The sequence below is a fragment of the Opisthorchis viverrini genome, assembly GCF_000715545.1.
Source record: "Opisthorchis viverrini unplaced genomic scaffold opera_v5_433, whole genome shotgun sequence".
In the NCBI taxonomy this organism is placed as follows: domain Eukaryota; kingdom Metazoa; phylum Platyhelminthes; class Trematoda; order Opisthorchiida; family Opisthorchiidae; genus Opisthorchis; species Opisthorchis viverrini.
Genome location: NW_008752093.1, coordinates 314,881 through 342,133, shown reverse-complemented (window position 1 = coordinate 342,133; position 27,253 = coordinate 314,881). Strand labels below are relative to the sequence as shown.

General features: G+C 45.2%; 2 protein-coding genes across 2 annotated transcripts; one reads left to right on the top strand and one right to left on the bottom strand.

Annotated features, from left to right (window-relative positions):
- Window positions 1-3,147: 3,147 nt before the first annotated feature.
- On the bottom strand, window positions 3,148-26,866 carry T265_10998 (hypothetical protein; the record flags this gene model as incomplete). The annotated part of the gene is made up of 7 exons (XM_009177531.1): window positions 3,148-3,232; window positions 10,675-11,078; window positions 18,915-19,113; window positions 21,071-21,125; window positions 26,377-26,614; window positions 26,649-26,774; window positions 26,807-26,866. The coding sequence occupies 7 exons, from the start codon at window positions 26,864-26,866 to the stop codon at window positions 3,148-3,150; spliced, it is 1,167 nt and encodes a 388-aa protein (XP_009175795.1).
- T265_10997 (hypothetical protein) lies at window positions 6,851-7,144 on the top strand (the record flags this gene model as incomplete). The annotated part of the gene is made up of 1 exon (XM_009177532.1): window positions 6,851-7,144. One exon carries the CDS (start codon window positions 6,851-6,853, stop codon window positions 7,142-7,144), a length of 294 nt encoding a protein of 97 aa, XP_009175796.1.
- Window positions 26,867-27,253: the final 387 nt, after the last annotated feature.

Here is a 27,253-nt window from a genome sequence, read left to right as displayed (position 1 = left end):
TAAAAAGTGTGATTGTGAACCTTCAAACCCCATCCCAGACTGCTAAACCACAGTCTTTTCCAGTTAGGAACGAAATTTAACATAATGAGAGAAATTCGAACATACTGTGGCTACTATTTGTGCTGTTGTTGTTGTGTTGTTATCCTCACCCATGAGTCGCAGCAGATACTCTAGCGGATTCTGTTTGCATTTTAGTTTGACAGTTCAGAAGTTCGATTTCAACTGGCTGGAGTTCAGATGTAGTATTATGCATTTGTAATATCGGCTTTATATACATTAGCTACAAGTCAGATTTCCCACTGCCGCAGTCGAAAAGCAGAACATTTCTGTTCTCGGCTCGAAGTGTGCTGGTACGTCTTTCAGATGATCATGCGATTTTTATGGTTATATCCAAGGTTCACACGAGGAACTGCCTTGCAGAAATAATTGTTCACTTCTCCCTATGATACGGCTATGACGTTCGTAGCTGAACGGTTAAGGGTTCAAATTACTAGCGAGGAAGTCGCGCGTTTGAGACTTCCTGATGTTCTACGCACTGCCGAGTCCAAACAAGGATGAAACAACTCAACAGTGTTTTTTGACTTTCCAGCATAACTTGGCTTCACCTACAGTACAAAATCCCAAGTAAAATTTCCAAATCCTTTTAAATAAATAACCTCAGTTGATAGTTGCATTTTTGGTAAACTGCTCTGTAATTTTTGACAAAAAGTTCTGCGATCCTCCCGCCATTCGCTGCTGTTTCAGTCTGACGTGCGAGGCTACTTTTTCTGATCATGAGGTGAGAGTATTTAAGAAAGTCCTGCGATTAATTTAACACGCCGTCACGAAGATACTGGACCTTACCGAGTTGAGACGCTTTGTGTGCCTCCGTAACCCATTGAGTTATACTGGCTAGTATCCAAGTGACACTCACAGAGTCTCTCATAACAGGTTAGTTGACGGTTAGAGGTTTGACCAAAACAGCCTCCTGGCCCTCCAGGATGGGGGTTGGAGCAGGTGTGGTGACTCGTTCTATAAAAATGGTAGCACACTAACATTTTCTGTCAAATACCATTGCCTTGTAGTCAGGCTTTTGAGCTACAGAGTTTGGTCGAGGACCTTAATCATCTCCTGGACGCCTTCACTGTAGCCCATGTACAACTGTGAGTTGCGCGCACCGCATCGGCCGTGTAGTGGTCAGCAGCCCGGGTCGTCCTACTTGCTGCATAAACCAGGACGGGTAAGCGAAATCATACTATCGCTAATGCCTCCCTTCTTTCTATTTCACGATTTCCCACTGAAATTTGGATACTCTCAGCAGGGCGAGATGGCTCAAGTGGATAGAGCGTGAATTTACTAACCGAAAGATCCGTGGTTCGAGCCCGACCTCTGCCTCTCGACTTCCCCTGTCTAGGCTTGGGCAACCTGGCAGTATCTCAGCCCTCATGCTTCCTTCGGGTAGCATGGCAGCTAGGCACCGAAAGGATTTTACAGCTAAACGATCATCACCATCGATCTAGGACCGACCGTTTCGCTCGTCGTACATCACACTCAGCTCAAAGTCAGTTTTCAAGCCTCGAAAGCCTGTCAACTTAGCCGTCATCAATGTTCGCACACTGAACCAATCAGGACAACAGATGGCTCTTGCTCGTACGCTGGGTTCCCTCTGCATTGATGTATGCTGTCTGTCACAAACAAGGATAGAGGGCGCAAGTACTGTGATCGAACTGACTTCTCCCTAACTCTCTTCCAGGTTCCAGCTGCGCGCCTCTGGTGATGCAGAGGCCGCTGCAGCTCCTGGTCACTGTAAAAAGATACCCAAAGAGCTACTCAGAGTCTCAGCTGATGTTTACGGTAGAATTCAGCAAACCCCATCCAAACCTTGGATCTTTGATAGGACCATGCCTTTGCTGGATGTCCGGCGACAGATTTCACCTGGCCACAAACACAGCTCCACGTGACGCCTCGTGCGGATCACGAGGTTTGGTGGACCCGAAAGACCAGAACCATGTAAACGTACGCAGTCCGACCCATTTTATTCGTTTGACTGGTCCTCAGAGGCCTTTTGTCAGCGAAATTATCAGGGATCAAAATGGTCCCGTGATATCCAGCAAAAAAGAAATTTTGGACCGCTGGACAGAGTATTTCGAACAGAAATTCAGTTGGTCACCTGCTACCTCCATTTCGGAATCCAACCGGTCGATGCTGTTAATTACACTTGTTCAACAGGGTATGTCTCAGAAGTTTGTGGACATAATCCGATCCCTATATTCGGGTACCTCTGGACGTGTGAAAGTGTACGGTGAGCTCTCCAAAAGCTTCCCTACAAAAAGGGTTTCCCACAAAGATGTCCACTCTCTGCATTCTTGTTCAACTTAGTTTTTGATGAAATAATAAGGCGAACGCCAGGCCTTCAAAACTCCGCTGTTCAAATTGTCGATCTGGAGTAGGTGCAGTCTCTAAATATACAAACCCAACTCAAGGGGAATCACTGGATGTTGTGGAGAAGTTCACATACCTCGATAGTTGTGTTAGCTCTAACGGAAATATGCCTACTGAAGTCAGTGCAAGAATCTCAAGGGATCAAATAACGTCTGCTAATTTGCCCCACTTGTGGTGTCAAGATGCATATGATTGGGTCTTAAGAGTCGTATGTACCAGGCTACAGTATGGGGTGCGTCGTTGTATGGGTGTAAGACGTGGTCTCTATAGACTGATGATGTGAGGCGTCTTCAGATTTTTTACTACCGATGCCTCAGGAGCGCTGTCGGTTTTGAATAGCAACGTAGTAACGAGGTAAGCAGAAAACGAGTATCTGGTTGTGCAACAGGTACTTCAATCGCGAGAAACATCGGGCACCATCAACTGCGGTGGTTCAGTCATGTGGTACGCATGCCGACGCGCCGTCCATCGAGACAAGTGTTGTTCTCCGTCCCTCCGTTAGAATAACGCAAATCTCGATGTAGACAACTCATGACTTAGTACAAGGGTGTGATGATTGAGTTTGGTTGTTGTACGCCTTGCAGGATGGAGATACCGTGACTCCGCCTATGCCTGGCGTTCGTGCTGTCAGTTTCCTTCGATATTGTCTGATTGAGCGCCTGAGGATGTATTCCAAAATTCTTGAAATAGGCCATCACCAGGTCCCCTCTCTACTCCATTCTTTTTTCACTCTGAGGTTTTAAATATAATTCGATCAACTTCATGTTTGTACGGCAGTGAAACATCAGTCTCAACATCGATGTTGCTGTCTCTGATGATGAAGCTAACACGTGTAGAATACAGCTCTGACACGAATACTCTTGATGTTCACTTCAGAACTCACTCAGGGCGTATGACATTTGTACTAGAAGCAGTGAAAAATAGACATCCACTCAAGGGTGATAAGTACTCACCAGCCTTCATAAAAGAACCTACTCTCAAGTTTGCTATTAACTGAAAGCAAGACAAGCATTCACTTAGGTTGATCTCACTTCTGAGTGCTCCAGAGGGTAAGGGGAATACAAATGGTTTATATTAAAATTGGAACAAACAACAGCAGGCTAATCAGTTGCATTTTAGCAGTTTCGAGGTAACCAAACGGTATATAACCCTCTCGTTCGCTTTTCGGTCAAAGGAAGTTTATAGAACCTCTGCATTGTTCTGATCTGATTGCAGTTTGTTATTCATAACTATGAAAATAATGCTGCGAAGATTCGTCCTCCGCGGCCTGTCAATCACTTCTGGCGAAAACAGTTTGATACTGAGTCGGCCGTTCATACTCGGGTGAAATAATAACGGAAACATTCCCTGATGCCGCTCTTGCTGGCAAACACTGCTCTAAGGTTATCTCGATGGTCAGCAGGTACCGGTATTGCAAGCCATCTCATTTGAACCATGCAATAATGACCTCTCTCAAGCGTTCTGTCCGCCGCGGCGCTGATGAAAGTAGACAGCTGCCTTGTCTTCCGATTGGAAGCTCCTAATTCCCGTATTTGTAGGTGGTTGCTAGTTACACTTAAATCACTTTGACTACTCTCTGACCCCGGCTACGTAAGTGGACTGAAGGTCAGTACTCTCAGTTCCTCTATTTGTAAATACGCCTAATCGCGTGATCCTACCTCACAAGGACGCCGGATACAGGAAAGGCAGGAAGTACACTGTGATTCTTCGGATGTGCTACGCGTACCAATGCCGGAAATAAAAGCTGAACGTAGCCAGTTCGAAAATCCAGTAAGGTGGGACGTAAAGTTGCATTATCTTTAGTTGTTACATAGTACGAGGAAATTTCTTCCACTGCCTATAGCCTCTCGTCACTGTGACTGCCAGCGGGTAAACAGTTGCCAAGACTGTGACCATATGGATCGATAAGCGATTTGAACTACTTCGGCAAACGACCTCAAGTTTTACGCCACAGGCGCATCCAAACCAACTGTCTAGTTGGACTATTTTAACGTCTTTCCCTTTGGAAGTAAGAACGAGGCCAAACCGTAGTCACTCGTGGTTTAAAATCCGCTTGGGTTTACTTCTACCAGTGTAGTATAGAGCGCCTACCACTTTGAATGATTCCTAAGTACAATCTTGCTTACTCAGCCGAAGCTTCGGCTCATTAGCTGTTTTCCACCCACAGAAATTACCTTCGGAGAACCACTGTCCCTTGATTCTTCCATAGCGTGCATACGACACCGGTAAAGTCAGTAACCGTTATATAGTCATCGTTAAACGAACGGCAGTCTCACTCAGGCTAAAGTCGCGTCCCAACGGACGGGAAGGAACAGGAAACAATTGGCGATCCGCGCCGTCCAAGTGGCAGGCAGTATGTATGAATGGACTCAAAAGCGAGAGAGAACGCACCGGTGACACTCGTTTAGCTATCGCAATAGAACAAGACTACGGTTGCTTCACGAAAGTGAAACACGCAAGAAAAAGGAACTTCTTGTGACGTCTCGCATTACTACCCAGGCAGCGGTGGCCTAAGCAACAACAGGCAATAGCCAACTTTCCATATTTCGTCCCAGTTGCCTTTAGACTCCTCTCGTTTCTTGGTTGAGTCATTTTTCTGTAGGACTCATCTGTCGGCATGTCAGACGCACTCAGGTAAGCGACCATTCAGACATCATAGCTCACGTCTACTGATTTATAAGATCTGTTCAGCCATTGTTTCCCTGTTTCTATTGGAACCGCGTTGCCGACCAGATCGACCGAAATGCCGTTCTTGTGCCTACCCGGGATACTTCTCAGACAACTTTTTTACCCCTGAAAATCGAATGCAAGGTCCAAACACAGCAGTTGAGCAAATGATACACTATCTCTCCGGAATCCGTCTACTACGAACTTCCATTGATGCTGCAGCTGCTGAACTGGGTTGCGCTGCTGTTGGATTTGCCCTAATTTAGCGAATTGAGGCCTCCTCACTCGAGTGGATGCTCGTAAATAGCTGATACTGTGCCGACCGACCCGCCAGTATAGGGACTCGTGCTAGTCGATATACAAAATGCTTGTTGAACTTACGCTTACTTACTTATACTTATCGAGCTGTAGCTATGACCTACGGAAAAGATGCCTGCTGATCTGGCCACCAAGTGTCCATGTATGGTCACATTAAGGGATAATTTAGTGCGCATCCCGGACACCTTAGTTCAACGGAGGCACACCTTGGTAGTATGCTCAGCCTGGAAACAAAACGTGATGATATTGCTGAGCAGTTCTTATAGGTTCGCACCAGCCGCCAGTTTTTTCAGTAGCACTGGTTTTTGGCACAGCGATAAGCGAAGTGGTGTTGAGAAACTCAAACCAGCCCAATTTCGTTCGTAGCTGAAGCAAATGTTTTGGTAATTGTAGCACTGAGCAGGTGAGTCGCACAAATCAGCTAACCAGTGTCTGTTCTTTATTGTCCTTACTGTTTATTTATATAACTTGCTCGTTTTACGTACGCGACTGAAGGGAGTAAAAAACAGCCAGCATATCGCAGCATAGGTCTTCTGTCAGTTGTAATAAGATAGTGAATGCCGTTGTGCCACCTGACAACCTTGGAGTGGTTACAAAGCCAACAGTTACCGATGGTGCTGTTCAGTTCTGATGTGCCAAACAGCAGACAGTCTGAAGGTGGATTAGAGGGTAGTTATCAAGATATATTAACAAAGATTTCACATTGGGGGTTGACTAGTGGGGAGGAAATAGGCCATTTAACGCAACGGCGTACGGCAGTTTCGGCAGAAAGGCAATCCAGGTCCGTTCGAAGTACCACAAGATCTAAAAATGAAGCAATAAAACAAAAACGATGTGTAGGCTGAGGAAGTGCGTTCTGGAAATCGGATGTGTAACTATCAAACAAACGCACACATTTAAATGGTCCCAGCCTAATCCCGTACACCCTTCGATCGACCGACCCGCGTGCGTTCATGATGAGTGAACGGAACAAACCGACTACCCAGCTTGCACAAGTCTGTCGGACAGTTCGAAGGAACACACGTCAAAGTTGCAAAGACATTCCAGATATGCAGCGAAAGGATGGTGATACAAAGCAGGAACTTGCGTACAAGCTGCAGGTAACAATGCCAAGAGGGGAGCAAAATACGCGATTGCAGGATGGTACAGTGCGTAAAAGCATATATAGGTAATTCTGAGTACGCCACACTCAGTTTCGGTGCGCTGCTGTATAAGTGCCTACCTGCCATGCTACCCGAAAGAGGTACGAGGGCTGGGATACTGCCAGATTACCCAAGCCCACACAGGGGAAGTTGAGAGGCACAGGTCGGATTCAAACCACGGACCTTCCGGTCAGTAAATTCGCGCTCTAACCACTTGAGCCATCTCGCCTCTGTATAATTAAACTGAAGAAATAAATCCCGAGGCGGGATATGCCGAATTCCTAACAAAAAGCTAAGCTGACATGGTTGAAATCAAGGCTACATCGAGTGCAATGGCATGCAATAAAGTGGGGCTGGACAAACATCTATTCACATTGGAAACAATCATTGAGAAAAATTGCTTGCGTTGTCAACAATATGCAGTCGAGGATCCGTCCAATACAGATGCGACAAAGCCAATGAGTGCAATTTTACTCGTGCTCAATGGTACAATCTGGTCAAGGTCCCATCCGGGACAAAATATTACTTGTGATGGGAAAAGTCATGACCCCACATCCCAAAAGTTACTAGTTTCAGAAGTGGATCACGGTTTCTAGCAGTGCGATTTACCACGGCTAACTTGGCTTGGTTGAGAGCAACTTCCTCTCTGTCTTCTATGCTAAACAGGCCTCATTTTCCTCTCACACAATCATAGTACTTCAAAAATGTCCGCAACAGTGGTGTGCTCGAAAGACCTGTGGTTAAAGCGTGAATTTACTGACTGGAAGGCCCGTGGTCCGAACCCAACCTCTGCATATCGACCACTCTTGTCTGAGCCTGGGGAACCTCGCGGTATCTCAGCCCTCTTGCTTCCTTCGGGTGGCATGGCAGCTAGGCACCAAAAAAGTTTTACCTACTCGCCAATCGTTTAAAAACTTATTCTGGGGGTAGGTTGTCTAAATGCGTGTTTAAGGGGCGGGCACCTCGGAATGACTGTAATAAGCTAGCACTAAGTTCCTCCCACATCCTCTTTCATTCTTTTTTTACGGTAAGGCTGTCAAGTAAATTATGATCGTACAGCTACGAATACCGATGATGTACCGCCAATGATGAGCCAAAATGAGATCAGGCATTCAGAAGGCGAACCTTGACTATGCTGGTGGTGCTTGTTTGACTCCAAACACAGTGACCTTAAACAGTAACGACCTCCCCTGTCTAGGCTTGGGCGACCTGGCAGTATCCTAGCCCTCGTGCCTCCTTCGTGTGGCGTGGCAGTTAGGCACGGAAAGGGTGCTACAGCTGAACGATTATTATTATTATTATNCAACACTAACCCGTAACTGCGATATCCCTGACCCGCACACAGTGATTGCGTGTGCTATCCAGAAAAAACAATTGTGCTCGCTTCTTAGGCATTGTTGGTCTTGTGCCCACCAAGCTAATCAACAATTCATATAGTTTTAGTGAATCAAGAACGATCAGGTGATCAAGTCGCTTGCACGCTGATTACTTGTCTTATTATTATTATTATTATTATTATTATTATTATTATTATTATTATTATTATTATTATTATTAGTGGCCTCAATACGTCTTACGCCTATGGAGTTCACGAGGCAAATGCTTTCAGCTTTGCTACGCACTGACGGGTGGTGTTTAGTTGACGAACAAGTCCACATATGGATCAGTACAATCAAAGCTGATGTCTCGGCCGCGTGTCGATGAAGTAAATAGCAGATGAACTTCATACATCGTCAGTCTCAGACCGCTCCGATCTGGGTCGCTTGCACACAAATACCAGACATCTGTCATGAAGTAGGGTAACTTTTCAAAACTCGTGTTCGAATTTTTGTACCTCTTTATATGCACATCTGCGTCCATCCAATGTACACATTCACGCGTATCAGAAGGGTGTTCAATTATCGCCCTTTTGAACTCCGTTCTTAGTCGACCAGTATGACTTGACCGATTGTCGCCCACTGTACGGACGTTCGGCAATAAATCCTGTTGTGACAACCAGGCTTTTTGCAGGTTTGATAATAGGATTCAATTTATGCGAAAAATCTAAACACGTGAGTTATGTTGTTACACGTAATGGGAAGGGACTTCGATCGTTTATTCCCATACTGGGGGGTATTCGTAGTCATAATTTTTAGTTGTTGCTCTGCTCAGAAGCGATATAGAGGTTTCGGGTGTTCTACGCAAGTAATGAGCCCGATGTAACCATCACATACAACACTAAATAAGCAGGCCCTAGAGTGCTACGTTAACCAAAGTGGATTTACAGGGAATCTGATTTGCGAAAAACTGTCGGAGACAAGCTTTTTCTGAAACGGCCGCGCCTAAGTTCTTTAATTTCTTCCAGGATTCGATCGCGATTTTTAATGACGTCGACGACTTCAGCAGCAATTTCAAACGGGTGTTTCGTGGCAAGGAGTGTAACCACGGGTTTTTGAGAAGTGGAACGCGTGCTGAAAAAAAGTCTCTGAGTGCGCGAACTATACGCGTGGAATAGAACCAAGTGTGTGGGGGTTGAGATGAATAATATTTCGATTCTGCAAACTAATTTGGTTCTTTCGAGAGACTCACCTGGAACCCAGCTGAATCTCTCGTTTCTGATGTTCTCAGGCAACTGAATGTGCTGCACCAGGCCGTCTCATGTTTCAGTCGCTACGATATTTGAAATATCGCGATACATGTATGTATTTGTAATGTACTACTCATAAGGTTGCTGGAAATCCATCGACAGCCCACAGATGAGTGAATATTCGCTAATTTCGTGCAATTTGGTTTCAAGCAGAACATAAGGTTGACGGAAACCCGGGGACTGCGCCTACCTGATGAACCCCAAGAAGGGCGAAACCGGTCGTGGGCTGTCGATGGATCTTCAGCAACCTTATGAGTAGTACATTACAAATATTTCGATTCGCCTAGGAATATAAATGCATATCAGACAGGAAAACAGTAAGTAGGTGGAAGTCTAAGCTAGGTGATGCACAGATAATAAGGAGAAATATACCGGCCTGTCAATTGTGCGGAGGAACTCAGATTAATGTACCAAGAGTATGGAGTTCAACCATCGAAGTCCATGTCCACCAAATGCAACAATGTCTAAGGTATGTTGATTCTCATTAAAAAGCCAAAAAGACCGGGTTGCCACAACGGAATTGTACTCGAACCACGAAAGATATTCGTACAGCAAGTGATAACCGAAAAAACTGCGACCGATTAACAACGGAGTTCAAATATCAGCCTGAGTGGACTGACATCCTGTCTCCGTTGACTCGTGTGTGTGTGTGTAAGGAGCCACATAAACCAGTAAACGGAAACAGGGCCACGGGATAGGTAAACCGACAGAAAAAACTAAAATTAACGCCAAATTGTGAGAACTTTGTTGATCAGAAGTACGTGGGCCATCATTAGGAACAGGACATCATTAAAATGCGAATACCAAGTGCGCAAGCACGAACAAATAACTTATAACCAAACTATTCACGAAAGTGCAGCCTATGAGCATGCCCCTCATAACCCAAGAGGCGTCAGTCTTTGGGGAAATTACACATCTGGGTATTACTTTAGTTGTCGGAGAAGTGTCTCATGAAAGCATAAAATGAAAGGTAACGGATGGGGTTAACAAACTAGTGCCATTTATAGCATGAGATGACCGCATCGTCGGACACCAAAAGTCGCATGTACCAAACTACAGTGCACGAAGTTATGCTTGAGCACTACGGCTTGCGCGGACAGACGATAACGTGCTTCGAGATATTTTACCACCAGCAGTTCCGAACAATATGGTGAATGGTGCCAGCAAATTCACGTGCTAATCGAGAGAGGGTGCTCTGTTGTGCAGCAGGTATTCTAGTCTCAGAGAACATTAGGCTCAGCCATGGGCTAGGCGTAATGAATCAACCTACGGAAGAGGCGTTGTTTTTTATCCCTCTTCAGGGTGAGGTGACTGTGTTAATCGCGGGTGTACCTCAGTGAAGCATAGGTGATGATAAAGCAGTGATGTCTCGTCTAAAGTCTAAAGATAACTGGGGTAGTGAAAAAGCTTATACCCCGAAAGGGATTCTAAAGTTGAAATTACGCGTGGCAGTACCGTTAGTGAACAGAATCAGATCTTTATCCAAGGCACAAAACGCACCTGCAGGTCGGCATCTGCCCAGGACTGCCCATCCTCATCCCAATGCCAACACCGCCCATCATTTGAGCAGCACCACCAGCCATCATTGGCCAGTTCTGTTGGGATACGTTTGGTTGTTGCTGCGATTGTATGCCCAAAAACCCCGGATTTACATTAGGACCAGTGCCCAACATGCCAGGACTCATTCGCTGAGGCAAAGATTGACCAGGAATTCGTAGCCCAACATTTGGGGGCGCTTGCTGACCGAGCACACCCGGCAACTGACTGTTCAAATTGAAGCCTGGTTGGGGGGAGTTAAGCTGGGCGCGCGATGTAGGTGTGTTTGGCGCCATGAATCGAGATGCCATTTGCATAAGCTGTAATCCACCAGCTGCCTGAGTACGAGGCAAATTTTGTCTTTGAGGCTGAAATTTAGAACACAGATAAGCGAACGATGTTAGGACCAAAGTGGAAATGGTGTCCTCAATAAAGGAAAACCCTAAGAACAAAGGAACGCATGATACGAGGCAAAGTGAGTCGAACCGGACATATAATGACGGGGAAGCAAAGAAAATACCGGTTAGAATGGTGTAACCGACAACGACTCTTTCCAATTTATGTACCTCTTTTCTGCGAACCTGTCCAATTAAACGTGTTTCCCATAAACGAAACAGACGCTTGCTTGAGAAAAGGCTATCGAAGGGGCGATTTGACCAGATTTCTGTGTTGGTGACAAAACGCAGTGCCTAGATGTCCGAAATGTATGAGGGACGAGGGGTTTTTCTGTTTAGCCCATGGTACTTCTCAAAAACTTCATGTTTGAGATTATCAGCGCCACAAAAAGCAGCATTACCATGAAAACGCCAGTACCTGACCGCTGAATGGGACATGCCGCAGCTAACCCACTGGCTCAACAAAACTGTGAGGGGCATCGAGACTACAACAACGTTTGTATTTTAGACATGCGAGGGCGACACTGACTATTAGGATCAGTGTATCAGAGGTAAAACAGGTAGGTAAAATCACGGCAACTTTTCTGATTTAGCGTTAAATTTTCTTTCACTAGAAGAAACAATCATAGGACGAAAGATGGATGAGTAAATCCAACAGGTTCACAACTTTTACGCCGGAAATATGCTCAACAAACGATTTAACGACGAAACAAGACGAGTGAAAGGTGTGAGCGAACTCCTGGTCAACAAAATTTTCTGTCACAAGGAGACCTTGCAGCACTGTAACGGACAACTTCGTCGTTGACAACGCTACAGAAAAGTAATGGTGCTTCGCGATCTTAGCTGATTCGGATGAAGCCATACAAGGGAAAAAACGGGACGAGAAGACCCATGGTAAGCCTACCAAAAGCACTCAAACTTCATACACCTCGAACAACCAATCTTCAGAGCATACGTCTTGCACCTTCAAAGTGGAAAGTCATGCTTCAGAACGTGCAGTCTCTAAACACATCAGGGAGAATTGTTGGATGTTATGGAGAATTTCACACACCTCGGTAGTTGTATTAGCTTTGGCAGAAGTGTCTGATGAAGTCAGTGCACGAATCACGTCTGCTGATCCGTGACATCAAAAATGTATATCACTGGGTTTCAAGGGTTACGCGTACCATGCTACGGTAAGAGCTGTGTCGTTGTATGGTTGCGAGACATGGCTTCCGCAGATAGATGTGAGGCGTCTGTAGGTTTTCGACCACTGATGCCTCAAAAGCGCTGCTGGTGTCGGATGGCGTAATAAGTTAATTATAAAACGGGCATTTGGATGTGCAGCAGGTACTTCAGTCGCGGAAAACATTCCGCATCACTAACTGCGGTGGCTCGGCCATGTGGCACGCATGCCGAAACGCCGTCTACCGCGAAGTGTTGTTCTCTCAGAAGCGCTGCTGGTGTCGGATGGCGTAATAAGTTAATTATAAAACGGGCATTTGGATGTGCAGCAGGTACTTCAGTCGCGGAAAACATTCCGCATCACTAACTGCGGTGGCTCGGCCATGTGGCACGCATGCCGAAACGCCGTCTACCGCGAATCGAGTGTTGTTCTCCACGCCTCCTCCGAAATGGCGCAAACCACGAGGCAAGCAACGTGTGACTTGGCAAAAGGGTTTGAAGCAGATTACGAAGAGTTTGGGTGTTATCGGAGCGACACGTCTCTCAGGATGTTTGTGTACACAGACACAGTGAACTGCAATTGATTAACGGAGCGTTTACGAAGTACTTTCACCAAAGAACCAAAATACAGGGGACTATTAATCGGCAATCAGTCAGGCCAGGACCCTTAAGGTCGGAGGCTTAAAACGGTACCAGCTACGGGAGTGCGATAGAGAGGCCGGTTTAACAACTGTAATTTGGTCCTCGTTTCAGAAAGACAGCATATATCGGCAAAAAACGAGTCCGGCGTAGGTGAAGAAGTCGTTTTTAGTCCATTTTGCTTCCCAGTGCGAACGTTAAAAGAATGTCAGATGAGATGAGTACCAGAGTCTCAAGAATGATTTCGAAGTGTCTACAGCCGAGCTAAACGTAGATATTTCAACCAACGGCAATCTGTAGCAAGTGACGTCAGTTCTCAAAAATGAGCGCCAGAAACGGAGTCAGGAGGGGGTGAGGAACGAATGTGGGGAAGAGAAAGGAGGTATCAGCGGTAGCCAGTTTTCACTTACTCATTCTGTTGCGTGCAACAAATAAGGTGACCCGGCTGGCGTCACCGCACGAGAACCGATGCGGCATGAAGCTGTGGTTGTGTAACTCGTTGTTGTAAATCGGTTGGGATGCTGTCCGGGAGCCCAGGATCAGAATGGACTATGAGGGTCCTCAACGTAAGGTAGCAACAGTTGGCATAAGACAGAACAGTCTACATTCCCAGAGAGCAAAAGGCCACACCCTGGAGGACCGCAAAACTATGTTAGTCAAGTCACTACAGACTAGCCACTATCCAGTTTGACTCACTGGGTTAGGTATGTGCACAACCGTCATATTGCAGCAGGGTGCGGTCGTTTCGTACCGGGATCTATGGCAGGTACGATGATGTTCTCATGGACGATGAAGGGTCAAGATTAGATGGATAGTTAGTCTGCGAGAAAATCAGTAAATCCAACTTGTACGAGTTCGTCTTACTTGATGGACAAACTGTGGCGAGTGGTCGAAAATAAATTTATAGTTTCAGTTTAGATGTGGTATTGGACAGTGTGGACATTAACCAGTCAGAAATAATAAACCAGATAGAAAACGAGGACATGAAGGGAGGAAGAGGACTGTAATTGTGTGAGCAAGCGCTTGAATGGGAAGAGTCGGAAAAAAAGAGTAGAATTAAGCCTATTTGTCCGAGGGACGGTACATTACGAGCCCCTCCTGTTAGAAGTGGGGGAGGCTTTCAGAAGGGTAACTGCTTTGTGTTTCTGGTTGAAGAACAGATAACGGTGCAAGTCAAACAAGGAGTTGGAAATATATTGAGTCAGTGATTACGACGGTAGCTACACACTATTTTGATGCGATGAAGCCATCCAGAACGCCCAGTACACCCACACTACGTGTCTGTGGGCGCCAAAGCAATTCGACTCAGACTGGTGGTCGTTGGCTTGTTCGCTGAGCTGGGCAATTTGATCGCAAACGTTTCATCACCAATCGAGGTGGTTAAAACTACCAACCCACCGCTACGCGCTACTACGCTCCACAATAACGCACTGATGATGTCACCTCGATTGGTGATGAAACGTTTGCAATCAAATTGCCCAGCTCGGCGAACAAGCCAACGAGCACCATCGACTGACTTACAACACACCCACATCACATCCAGTTGGCTCCTCTGTCCCCATTGGCCCTTTTGACTGGTGATGTAACCTGTTCCCGTTTAAATTCCACTTCTCCTACACACTTTCGTCTCGCCGTTTTTTAAATCTACTCGTGTGCAGAACTCTTCGGCTCCTAGGATAGCCAAATTTCTAACTAACCCACGACTTCGACAAGAATCTCACTGGCGTCCCCAATGAAGGAATGCTTGAACTTACATTTTTTTAAATCCAACTGAATGGTTCAGTGATGCGGCTAGAAGAACAGAATGTATGGACGGTGGGATCCTTGACGCACTCTCCCGTCCCAATTATTATTGCTCGCAATTTCAATATTGTCACTATCGACAACGTCAAGAATACAGTTGTCAGTTACAAGACAGACCAGCTTCCCGGTGTACCCATCGGAAGTGGAAATGAACAATCTGCAGTTCCATACTCTTAGCTACTTCTAGCTTATCTTCATACTGTGGTTGTTAGTTCTTTCGGAGTACAGTATGCATAGCGGAACATTTTTCCCTTTTCACTTTTTATGGACTTTGGTGATAAAGTCCTCTCCCCGGGGAAGCTTTGCTACAGACCATGTACAAGAAACCGACAGTCGAACGGTTAGCTTCTAACCAAAAATCCCTTCGTTCGACCAGTCAGTCATCCGGTAACACCTTACACCTCATGCTTTCTTTCGGTTGGATGATAGCTAATCACCGAAAAGAATGCCTTAACTGCAAAACAAGTCAGTCAAAATTTCTATCCCATTCCTATTCTCCTGTTCATGACCCCGACCTGAACCAGATTACTTAAGAGGTCAAGATATTTTTTAAGCCCCGTCGCTTCCCCAACCTTCATTAGTCAGTCGTGCAGCTTGGAAGCCATTTTCCACTACTCAGCAATTTAATTAGGACTATCAGAGATTGTTCAGCGCCCCTAAGCGATGTCCGGGTGGTAATGTCCGTATTCCGGAACTTGTTCCGACAATACCTGATCTTTTCCTTTTTTCCTTTTTAAGGTGTACTTTCGACCGCTTGCAAAAGTCCGCCCGCTATCTCTATTCCGAGGAGTGACTCTTCATCTGATATAAACCACCGTTGTAACTCTGATGCTTCTATTGTGACCAAGGTTCTGGAGTCTATCTTGGCCTAAAAGCCTCTATGTGAACCTCGTAAGTGATCACTGACACGGGTCTAGGCGCGATCCCTCCACTGGTGACTTGTCGTTATAGGGTCATTTGCCCAAGACCCGCTTGACAGGACCAAACTGGTGTCTTGATGTCTGAAAGACTTTCGGTAAAATACGGCATGACGACCTGATCGCTAAAGCACCGACGTATGCAGAACAATTCTACCATCGTGAAGAGATCGATTAGGGTACGTCTTGAAGGTTCTCTCTTCCCAGATGCAGTCAACTCAGGAGTTCCCTAAAGCTCCGCTCCTTCCCCTCCTCACAAGCACCGTACCTCCTGTTTAACAAGGATTTCTCTTGTCTCTGGTGGCAACTACACCTTTGTAGGTGATGCGGTTCCCCTGACACTTATTCGCTCAAAGACCGGCGCCACCTCGGATTAGTGGTGACCTCGGGGATGCCGTTGATATACTGAACACCGGTCCTCCATTCATATTCGGACTGGCTGAACACGATTACACTTAATTTTACCTAATCCCACATCCTCCTCTTTGATGCACCGGTCTCTCACCCTGTATGATTCTTAACCGACCTATCAGTCATTTACGTCTACGTCTCTCCGCACAAGCAATAGCAACCAGGGACTCCGAAAAATCACGTTCCATTTCTTTGTTCTCGTAAAGGCTTCTTCCGTTCCAACAGATCCTGGATCTGATGAACAATGGAATATTGTAGTCATATTCTGGGCAATGAACCCTTCACTCTGAACCTATCATTTGGATGTTTCATGCCTTTGACTAATGTTCCTTATTCCTACAGGTAAGTTGCTCCATAAATAACTTTTAATGAAAACGTGATTAAACAATGATTAATTTCGTGGTGACGTCATCCCCTATTCACGGCTGTAAGACGCACACAGCTATACCTTGCCCCGATTATTGCATGCAATCGTAATAACACAGTAGAACACCAAATTCCCGTAAAATGATGAAAAGTATGTCGATGGTGGGAAATGTGACACTAGACATGCAAAGGTGTTCGGAGCAATAGCAAACTGTTGAGACTGAAAAGTTGATTTATCCGGTAAATACTCCAGGTGCGAAATCTTCGCTGGTTGGCATTTGTGAAATGCCACCTCCAATTGATAACATAACAAAAGTAGGTGTGAACATAGGGTTACTGCAAAATATTGGCACCTAACCATCCTTACTCAGTTTCCCATTGTATTGTTCTCTCAACCTCTCGTAACAGGCAGACACTCATAAGCTTAGAGGACGGCAACGGAATTAGTCAATGAATGGATAAAACTCTCAGATGAAGCCAGGTAACCTAAATTATGGTGGCGAAGGGATGCATGCCGTCGGATAAAGCGATAAGGATGCTGGCATCAGCCGGAGTTGTCAAATGACTGTCCAAAAGGAAAACTAGTCGAGGACTACTACTGAGTCATTTATTGGACCCGTTGGCAAGTACTGGGAGAATAGCCTTGATATGCGAAGTGAATTCTAGCGTGGCCGACTAGTCACACAGACCTCAGGTAATTCTAGAATGAAAGCAAGTAGCCGACAATTTGCCAAACACAAGTGGCAACATCACCTTCGGTGACGAAAGATCATAGTCGGCAGCGCGATAAGTGGACAGAATTTGGCGTTAAGTGAGATCATCACAATGCGAATAGCTCCAAGTTAGGTTGTTCTGTTCCAGAGAAAATCTATAGACGTCGCTTGTACAAACTTGAGGCCTTATTCACAAACATACCACAGTAATCTCCTGGTGATTTCAAGTGGCTTGCTACACGATTGGTTGCTTCTTAAGTTACATACGTAAATTCCGCTCATTTTCACCATCCCAACCGCAACCTAAATGAGGCGGGAATATATCTCAATACGAGGATGCAACGTAAAGTTGTGGGTGGTAATGGTCGAGTGACGCAAAGCAAAAGCAGTTAACCAAAGAAAAAGTAGACCGCACTTGCTGGATGGATGAAAAGGGAATAACAATCAATCGCAATCCCTTAGAAGTGCAGTGCAAAAACCACGGACAACATATGGCGTGTTCATTTTGACGCAACTCAGTGTCGAATCTATCTCGCATCAAAGTTCGCGATCTCGGATAGGTTGTGAAATTGGGTGGACGATACCTGAGGTGATTTAGGCGATTACCCTCAAAAAAGGGAGAACAATGGACAGCGCGGTCTTCGTCAGTCCAAAGCCAACCAAAGCCTAGAAACATTTATCAAGAGTTAAATGATGGGTCCTCCGAACCCGAAAGCAAGCTAAAGATGAATTAAAACATTACGACGAGCCATGTATGCTTATAAGGCTCATCAGAACTAGACTACCGCAAAGCGCAAAATATGGAACTAAAGATGAAATAGGGAGGTAAGATCTAAGAAGCGATGGGTGTGCATCCGCTGAAGTTCAAATCCCCTTGCCAACCACAAACCATGTAGACAGGTTGATTGCAGTTGTTTCAGTGCAGCGTACATTCATGTCGAACGGAAAATTTGCATAACAAACCCATGATCCAACTTGGTGGTGCACAAAACGAAACAAGGTGAAACCGCAAAATCGAAGTTGACAAAGAGGTTGACCAGTGACAAAATGTTTCCAAATAACATGTTCATTACAGCTGGCCCAGTAAGAACGCAACACACTTATAAAAGCAAGTTTAAGGGAACACAGAATGCCTATGTATATAGAGTGGAGCCCTCGGTAAACAAGGCGCCGCAAGCATAACAGTGAAAATCTTCATCATTGGACACGACACGTTCGCTGACAAAGATTACACTAGGTAGTTTGGATATCTCCCTCATGTAGCAGATAGAGGAAAAATCGTATCCCTTACAGAAGATCGGGAGGTGCCTACGGCGACCAAGTTGTTTCGTGCCAAGCTTTTCATGAAGCCATAGAGGTACCACTTATACACACTAGCAGTAACATGGATCTTATCATTATCAAACTGTTGCATACCTCTTACTGAAAACGCCATTCTGCTGTGAGATCCCCTTCAGGCTCTTTAAGGACCAAAACATAAAAGCAAATATTACAAGTAACCGCGACGATCCACATAGAAGGTTTTGGAATCGGACGTAGAGGTGAAACAGGAAGGCCCAATAAACCAGTAACTGTAAATACTAGACAGAGCCATTGGAAAAATATCAGCTGAACACAGAATTCCACAACGAAAAACTGGTCCAACTACGGACCTGGCTTGTTTTTTTTATTGGAATCCGGGACAACTGACCACCAAACACAACGGAGTACCACTCGTTGAAACGGGAAACCAGGTAAATCAGACATCGAAAAGAAAACAATTTTATTTGGGTGAATTAATCGTAGTGGTTTCTTACTGTATTATGCTGTGGTCTCTGGTTCCGTTGCGATCGCTTGTGACTTTGCTCTCTAGGTGTATTTGTACCTGAGATGGAAGGCGAGCCTGGTTGATTCGCGTTGGGAGCTGGAGTACCGTTTTGCTTATTTCCGGAAGGTTTCGGACTATCCGACTGACTATCACCTAACCGTGCCTTCTTGGGAGCGGACTCTGTTGAGCTAAGGACGAGGTAATCATTAACACATGTTGAGGGATTAGAAAGATCACTGGTATTAGTTCATTAACAACATCCAAACGCGAACTAGGGCAAGTCAAGCTAGGGAAAACACAGCAGTTATACGTACCTAACGAAATGAAGATAATATAGAGCACGAAGGAAGACGGCAACTGAATGCCATGTTCAACAAGTTTTCAAACCAAGAACAGGCTGATTCAAGGTTGGCGTATGAATGGCCGCACGGAAACCTAATAAAAGCTTGGATAGGTAACAAACTGCTATGGAAGGTGCTAACTCTTAAGGTAGACTGATCAGCCGAAACAAACGGGGAGTCGATCAGTGTATCTTAAAAACGAGAACTTTTTGTCCCACAGGAACGGAAAAACCGCAGTGACATGGAAGCTCTAGGAATTTAAGATGGACAATAGCAATCAGGTGGAATACAGCAGACAAGATACTACAAAGAGTATTCATTAACACTTCGAACGGGTGTTAAAGTTGTCGCACTTTAAGCGTAATATCAGGTACAGAAACGGATATAGTACTACTCAAAACTGGTCATAAAAGTTGAACTGCCGAGGGCTCCGTAAAACATATGAAGCAACTTAGAACCTGACGAGGACTGACACGGAGCTAAGACGGTCAATGAAAAAACGATAAACTCTGAAAACTGTCGTTCGGCTACAACGCCCTTTCGGTGCTTAGTTGCTACGACACCCGAAGGTATCACGAGGGCTGAGGTACTGCCACATTGCCCAAGCTTAGATAGAATCAACTAAGATGCAGAGGTTGGGTTCGAACCATGGACCCTCTGGTCAGTAAGTTCACACCTTAACAACTGAGCTATCTCAAGAACTGAGAACTGTAATGATACATACAGCCTTCGTGATAAATGCCTCACTCAATCAAACGTTTCTGTCCATGTGAAACATGCAAATGAATGCATTTTATGTTATTTATAGATTGCGATTACAGCAGGCGGTGTGACTTCAGAACTACGCTTCAAAATACGGTAAAGTGGGGGCTTTTGTAGAAATCTGATATAACCTGACTCACACTTCACGTGAGATAACTCGTCACTGCTGTAGCTCTGTTACGATCTGTGTACAGTTTGCAGTCAAAACATTGTGACCCTAGGTAAACAAACTGTGAGCTGTACAAATCACGGTCTTTGTGCATATTTTGGAAGTTGTGATAACAAAAAAGCTCAAGCCCGTCTGAAAAGCCCCGTGAATGCATGGAAATTTATTCGCAATCCGTGCATGACCAGGACCCACTGTGACAACACTTGTGATGAGCTCTTGGGGGTCAAATTCGTGGTAAGGAAAGTTAGACAATACTAAAACCACAACACACGCTTAATAAACACAGTGCGTGAGCATTCAATGTAACCCGTTCGTCGGTCAAAGTATCCGATAAAGTTTACTTTTAGTGGTTGTCAGGAGATGGCAATTATGTTAAGCGTTACAAACTAACAGGATAGGCACAGCCGTCCTATTCACCAGCGGAGACCTTACACCATTACATTACGGCAAGGTAACTAGTAAATCAAACTGCCTGGATGACACTCAAAATAATACAAACTATTGTCAAGTGCACGCTTTTGGTGGGGAAGTGATTTTGGGCACCAGATGAAACTGTAATAAGAGGACGATTCCACCTGAAAAAATCAGCCAACAAGTATATTATCAACTCGGAGGTTAACGTTCTCCATTGCAAAAAACTTAAACACACATAGGAGCCATTTCGAAATCACTGAAGTGAACTCTGCAACAGTGGTGCAAGAATCTAGGGCTGAGATTCTATTGCTAATAAAAAACTTCGAGACAGTTGTCAGTGTAACCACATGCGGTTAAGCTTGAATAGCAGAATCCGCCGCTGAAATCATAGTAAATCGTGAAAACCAGAACAGTAAGATTATCAACAATAAGATGCAACTTGCAGTAAACCCTTCTTACCTAACAACGCCATCGACAGTCACATCAACTGGTGATTGCAGTTTCATCTCGGCTGCTGGGGTTACAAGCGGTAGACAGAAATAATCAGGGGCAACACCAGGGATAGCTAAAGCGATCCAAAAAGCTGGATACATAAGGTGTATGCGAGGATCGCTAATGGTAGTCTAGTGGATACCACAGCGTCTGGCAACGGATACCTCGCAAAAATACATAAGAGGTTACGTTGAACTGAGATCAGAGATAATTCGAAAAGGATATTACCAAAGTCAGATGAAAATGGCTATACAGGTAGAAGGGAGAATAAATCCACGAACCAATTCCCGGATACTTATGACGACTATACTAGCTAGAGCCCTCCTAGTTTCTCCACAAGCTGCATTCTCAATGCAGATAAAAACGAGACACATGAGTAGGGAAGCAAAAGTATTGATGAAAAATTGCAAACCTGAAGTAAACATCTACCTATAAATAAGGGCCCTGTTTGCGGCAAACGTGGTTTCATGAGAACTCCGAAAGGAACGAACAGCCCATCAACAGTCAGCTTGGCAATAAGATGCAAAAGACGAGTGACATAAGTACCAATGTTTACACGCATTCATCGTTTCGAATTATGAAAGGTCGATCTATCTGAAGCATCTAGCTTTGTACACATGTTTAATGCTTAGTACAATGCTAATGGTGACTGCTACCCAGTTAGGCCCTGGTACTTATGTTATGCGGAATTAGGGAAAGTCGTAGTAACTGTCTCAGATTAAGTGTTGTTGACAAATCACCTGGCCAGCAATAAAAAGCACGTGCCAGAAAAAGATGCCTAAACAGGTCGAAACCTGACGTTATGCGATCCGGGCCTGTTTGAAAGAGGATCTATGTTCACAGATTAGCGACACTTGGTAAGAAAACAAACACTAGCGGCTGTTTACCAATGGCAGCAGCGTAAGCAGAAGCAGTACTCTGAAAGGCGACTCACGTTCTCCAACCAAACAAAAGCAAGATATGTGAAACTTGTTGAACCAATTTTAGCAAAGTGGCTAGTCCAATACGAAGCGATGCAAATGCTCCGAACAATAGGGCGATTAAATCAACACAAAGAATGGCAATGTCCGAAATAACTGAAAATGAAAACATGAAACTAGCGTCATACGAAACATGGTGGAAGTTGATCAGGCTTAAGATGGATAGAGCTCATCAGCTGTGCGCAGTACATGGCCTGTAGGGTAATCGACTTTTCCGCTGACCTGACTTGCCAAGTACGCCCAATTTAACAAACGTGGATCGTGTACATAGGACGCGGCCCGGGTTATCACAGCAAGTGGCAGTGGAAAGCATAAGGAGGGAAGTTGGTACTAGAGGAAACTGCGAAACAACAGACATCGAGAGTGAATACATGGATGCAAGTGTCACTGGCTACCTGACATCACTTTGGTAATTACGGAGTGCGATTAATAATGAATTAATCGTTCACCTGTAACACCTTTCCCATGCCTAGCTGATACACTACCCAAAGAAAGCACGAGGGCTAAGATAGTGCCAGACTGATCAAGCCTAGATAGGAGCAATCGAGGTGCTGAGACTGGATTCTCACCACGGAACTTTCAGTAAGTTCGCATCTTCTTCCTCAACACATAAAGGATTGCCAGACAAACGACCACCTGAAACACTAAATAAGCGTGGCCAGTCACTTTCAGTTCCCATTTAGACTAACAAAACAAAACCAGTTAAAAAAAACCAAACGTCGGCAACCTGCCCGACGATATGAAGCGCATGTCAAATTCTTCATTGGCGAATGCATGTCGCACTGGCGGCAAGCATTGGACCACATACGACTAATCAGACTCAGTAGTTTTGTTCCGTGCAATCGCCTGGCGACGGAAGAAACATCAGCACTGAAATTTCGGCACACTCGGTTTGTAGCGGCCAGAGACATAGTAGCCCAAAAATAACAGAGGACAGTTCCGTAGTAAAACTCCAATTAATGAGAAGGTTCGCAATAAGGACGAACATGAGGGAATGGGGCGAAATTTCGGGCCGTAATGAAGACAATGAGGATCCAGAACTACCCACGGGAACGAGACCTCAGCCCTTCAAAGCAGCTAGGATGACGTGACCAACCTTACGATTAATAAAATGAATATGAAGCACGAAGGTCTGGTTTATTCCTTTCAAAAGTTTTCATGCTGCTCCTTCAAAGTTAGTTATTATATCTGCTATGCGTTTGAGGAGTGAATTATGCCCGCCGCCAACCAGGCCTCGCCACACCATTGTTAGACAAAACTGCCTACTGGCTGTGGGAACTTCTTAGATAACCAAGTTAGTCCTGACAACCAACTATGGGATGAAGAAATTAGATTTGGTCCCAGGCCTGCAGTGTCTCTAAATCCAAGTTCGGGTGTGAAGGATGAAAACAGTCCACCAGGCATCCAATCATCAGGCAGTATGCTCAGCTAATCTGTTAAGCACCAGCAAGTGGCTACGTACAATCCTCCCAATATTCCCAAGTTACCTTCGATTACCGTGGTGATGTCCCATAGTACCACATTATACAAACTGGACAACCGAAACGACTTCACACCGGATACGCACACAAAGGCAAACAACAGTGAGGCAGGACAGTAAAGTTGCAGTGGCAATATGGATGCATGTAGTCATCAAGATTCTTGTTCTAACTGCCAGTTTCCCACTTGGAAGAATGGAATTGCAAGTGGTAAAAGAGCCAAAAGTACTCAAACTGGTGCAGTCGAATGACATTCGATGTTTGCGCACAGAGAGAATCACACAGGAAAAATCTGTCGTGCCGAGTGAAACCAGATTAGCAGTCAAAAAATCCTGACAGCTACGATGGTTAGTTGGAAGCTCCAAAAAAAGGCCCTGAATTATCGAATGTCGGAGATATCCATGCGGCTCAGCATCTGATCGTTATGTGCCACCAATTTATGCCTAAACTCGGAGGAGCGGATTCCCACCATGGTGTCTGAAATTCGGCGGAGGAAATGGTACAGGAAAACAGGTGAGTAGAATATCACACACAATGCGTTCGAGTTTATTGGCCATACCTGTGAAAACAAAAGTGAAGAATTATGCAACAAGAGGAACCATGTCAGTAGTCAGGATATTGTCTGTAATACCCTCCCATTCATGTCCTCCCTCCGCTGTTTTAGGAAGTACGTGAAAGGCTTAAGTGGGGTCTACCAAGAAGCACAGAAGAGTGCACCAGAGTGCACTCTCAACAGACATATGGCAAAAGACTAACTGGTGTGAGCAGACTTGGTAATTTTCAACAGATATTCCGTTCTGTCAGTAACACCAATCTTCCCTGTAAAGCCGAGAAGTATTGTACAGTTGTTTTATCCTTGTAGAAAATCATCAGCAGTGTGCACCCCACGAAATTCAGTTTCGAATCCGACCCTCCGACTAGCGCCTAGGAAACTGACCGTTCGAACACGAGTAGCTGATTAGCGGCGTAGCTAGCTCTCACTTGAAAGAACATAGCGTCACTCATCGTTCAATCCAGGAAACCACATCACATGGTTGCGTGCAGACTGGTTCCTAGTGACCACTTTTCAGAAGTTCCACTCGTCTTGTGAAATTATCTTTCCCGAGCTATATACAGATTGAGTGATGTGAGCAGAACTAGTAATTTTCAGAACATATCGTCCTGTTTAAATCTCCACACATTAATCTGTAAGTAGTTCAAAGGAAGAACAAGTTCACCAGCGAAACTTTCTATCGAAAAGTCAATCTGTGCGTGGTCATGTGATGTGGTTTCCGTGATTGAAAGAGAGTGGGGCTATGCCCTATTCAAGTGAGAGTTAACTACACCACTGATCAGCCACTTGAGTTCGGACGGTCAAGATTTCAGCCACTGATCTGAAAGTCGCGGGTTCGAAAAGGTTTCGTGGGATGCACACCACTGAAAACTTCGAACAGGAATGAAACAGCTGTAGAGTGCTTCTCGGCTTTTCAGCAGAGATTTACTTCATTAACAAAACGAAATCCCTATTAAAAAGGCCAACTCAAAAACCGTTCCTTTTCTATGGCAACGAATGTCGTCACTGGTGTGAGAATGGCTTGGCAAGAGTTTCACAGCAGCCATTAGCTGAGTGAAATGCCACTCGGTTTTCCGCCGGGTGTTACCGCATCGTTGAAAACTTGATTTTTCTGATCACATGATTGTTCGAACCGGATCTAGGGATCGCAACTCATACGTTGGTTCGGTTATGTAGACAGGCCGCATCTCCTGTATTTATTTAGAAACATGCCCAGACGGACTGACCGGTAACTTATAGGCTACGATACATGCGTATAGGTTACAATCCGTATTAAGGTAGTGGGACCTCAGGCAAATGGGTTCTCTCACAAGGCACCATTCAGTGCGACCCGTGAAAGCCAATAAAAACCAAAAATCACAACGGGGAGCAAGCGATCTAAGATCAACAGAATCAAATAACCCTTGACTGGCCAGACATCAGTTAGTTTGTAAGTACTCTTGAACTAAATAAAAAACACGAGGGGAAATTAACACAACACAACTACTCGCAAGTTCAGAACTGGTTACTGCGCTAGGATGTCAGCAGCAGTACAACGGGTCAAAAAGAGATATGATGGGGGAGAAAGGTGTTGGGAGGACCGTGACGATACTTGATACTAATCAGCACTCATTATGTCCGTGTTGAACACATGTTACATTACATGGACTGGTAGAAACTTAGGTACTATAAACTGTTACGATATAGGGCTTGGGCTACAGCCCTTGTAGTGGGGATGCCTCTGAATTGCCAATAAGGCTCCAGGCAAACAGCAAACCAGAAGTTGATGTAAAAGATAAATGTACACATGCATACAGTATGGGCCGTATCGATTGGTGGAATGGGAAGATATCAGAGGTTGAAGTCTTTAACATTCTCAAATTAAAGGCATACTGAGTCGAGGGTGTTGATACTCGGGACTTGAAACAGACCGGCGGAACGGAAAGCGAGAAGACACCAGATGAATTGTAAACGTAGGCGTGGTGGTCGATTGTCCTGCTGGAGTGCATGGCAAGTATATTGAGAGATGAACTCGACCGGTAGATGAAACTTGTGGCATCCCTAAAGTGGGTTGCATAGGCCAGGTAGCCAGAAGTTAATTCGATGGATGTAGTGTCGGACAATCAGACCAAGCGCTAGAAGTCTGGCTGCTAATCTGGATAGTACTACGTCAGAAATGACAAACTGATCAGTCTGGTAGTTATAACGTTGAAAAATTACTGGGGTAAAGACAAAGTAATTCCGAATGAAAACCAGCCTGGGTGTTCCAATTCCACCGGTTACCTGGAGATTCGGTTACGGGGAATTCAATGAGTTTGGATTCTTCCTCAATAGCCAAATCATTCCCATAGGTCAAACGGAACATAATAGGCGGATATCCATTTGATAACTTGGAAGTAGCCAGCAGGTCCACACAAGGAAGAGCATACGTTTTCAGATTGGCCTCATCAATTTCACCGCTCAGCTGGATCCTAATATCTGGATGTGATGTTTTCAGCTGAGAAGCCCGTGCGTCGATTTCCTAAGGGGAAAATCTTAGTAAATAGTCGAATTACCTGGGGGACTTGATTAAAGACAACAATGTCTGCGCCCGAATTAGCCGCCTCTGAAGCCTGTTCAATGTTGTCACACTCGACTTCTATAGGCACTCCTGGAGCAGCGGAACGGATTGTGCGAACAACCTGCAGGCGTAAAGTGACCAAAGAACACCTACCACATCAATGCCTCCTGGGGAAGCTGCCTGAAGCGCTCGAAGACATGCGGTCGGCTTCATGCTGGTTAAGCCGGCAAGAAGCATGGCATATTCCTCCACTAAGTCAAACCCGGGCGTGAGGGACCTTGGAACTCTCATTTTCCCCTTCCAAGCCGTCTCAGACAGCAGCTTAGAGAGTCTGCGGAATTCAGATCTACTGGGAAAACCTACTTCCGACCGTAAGTAGTAATGCCGCTCGCCCGCGAAAGGATGCTCACAGCAAGCTTCTCACACGACAGTAAATCACCGAGACATCCTGTCACTGTGGCCACAACGAAGCCATGATCAACCACAACGTCCCCATCAGCCACATTCCACTTGACTGTGCATCCAAACTCTTTAAACAACGCATCCACGAACGGGATACCCGCAAGAACTCCTACACGAAGGTCAGCAACCAAATTTATG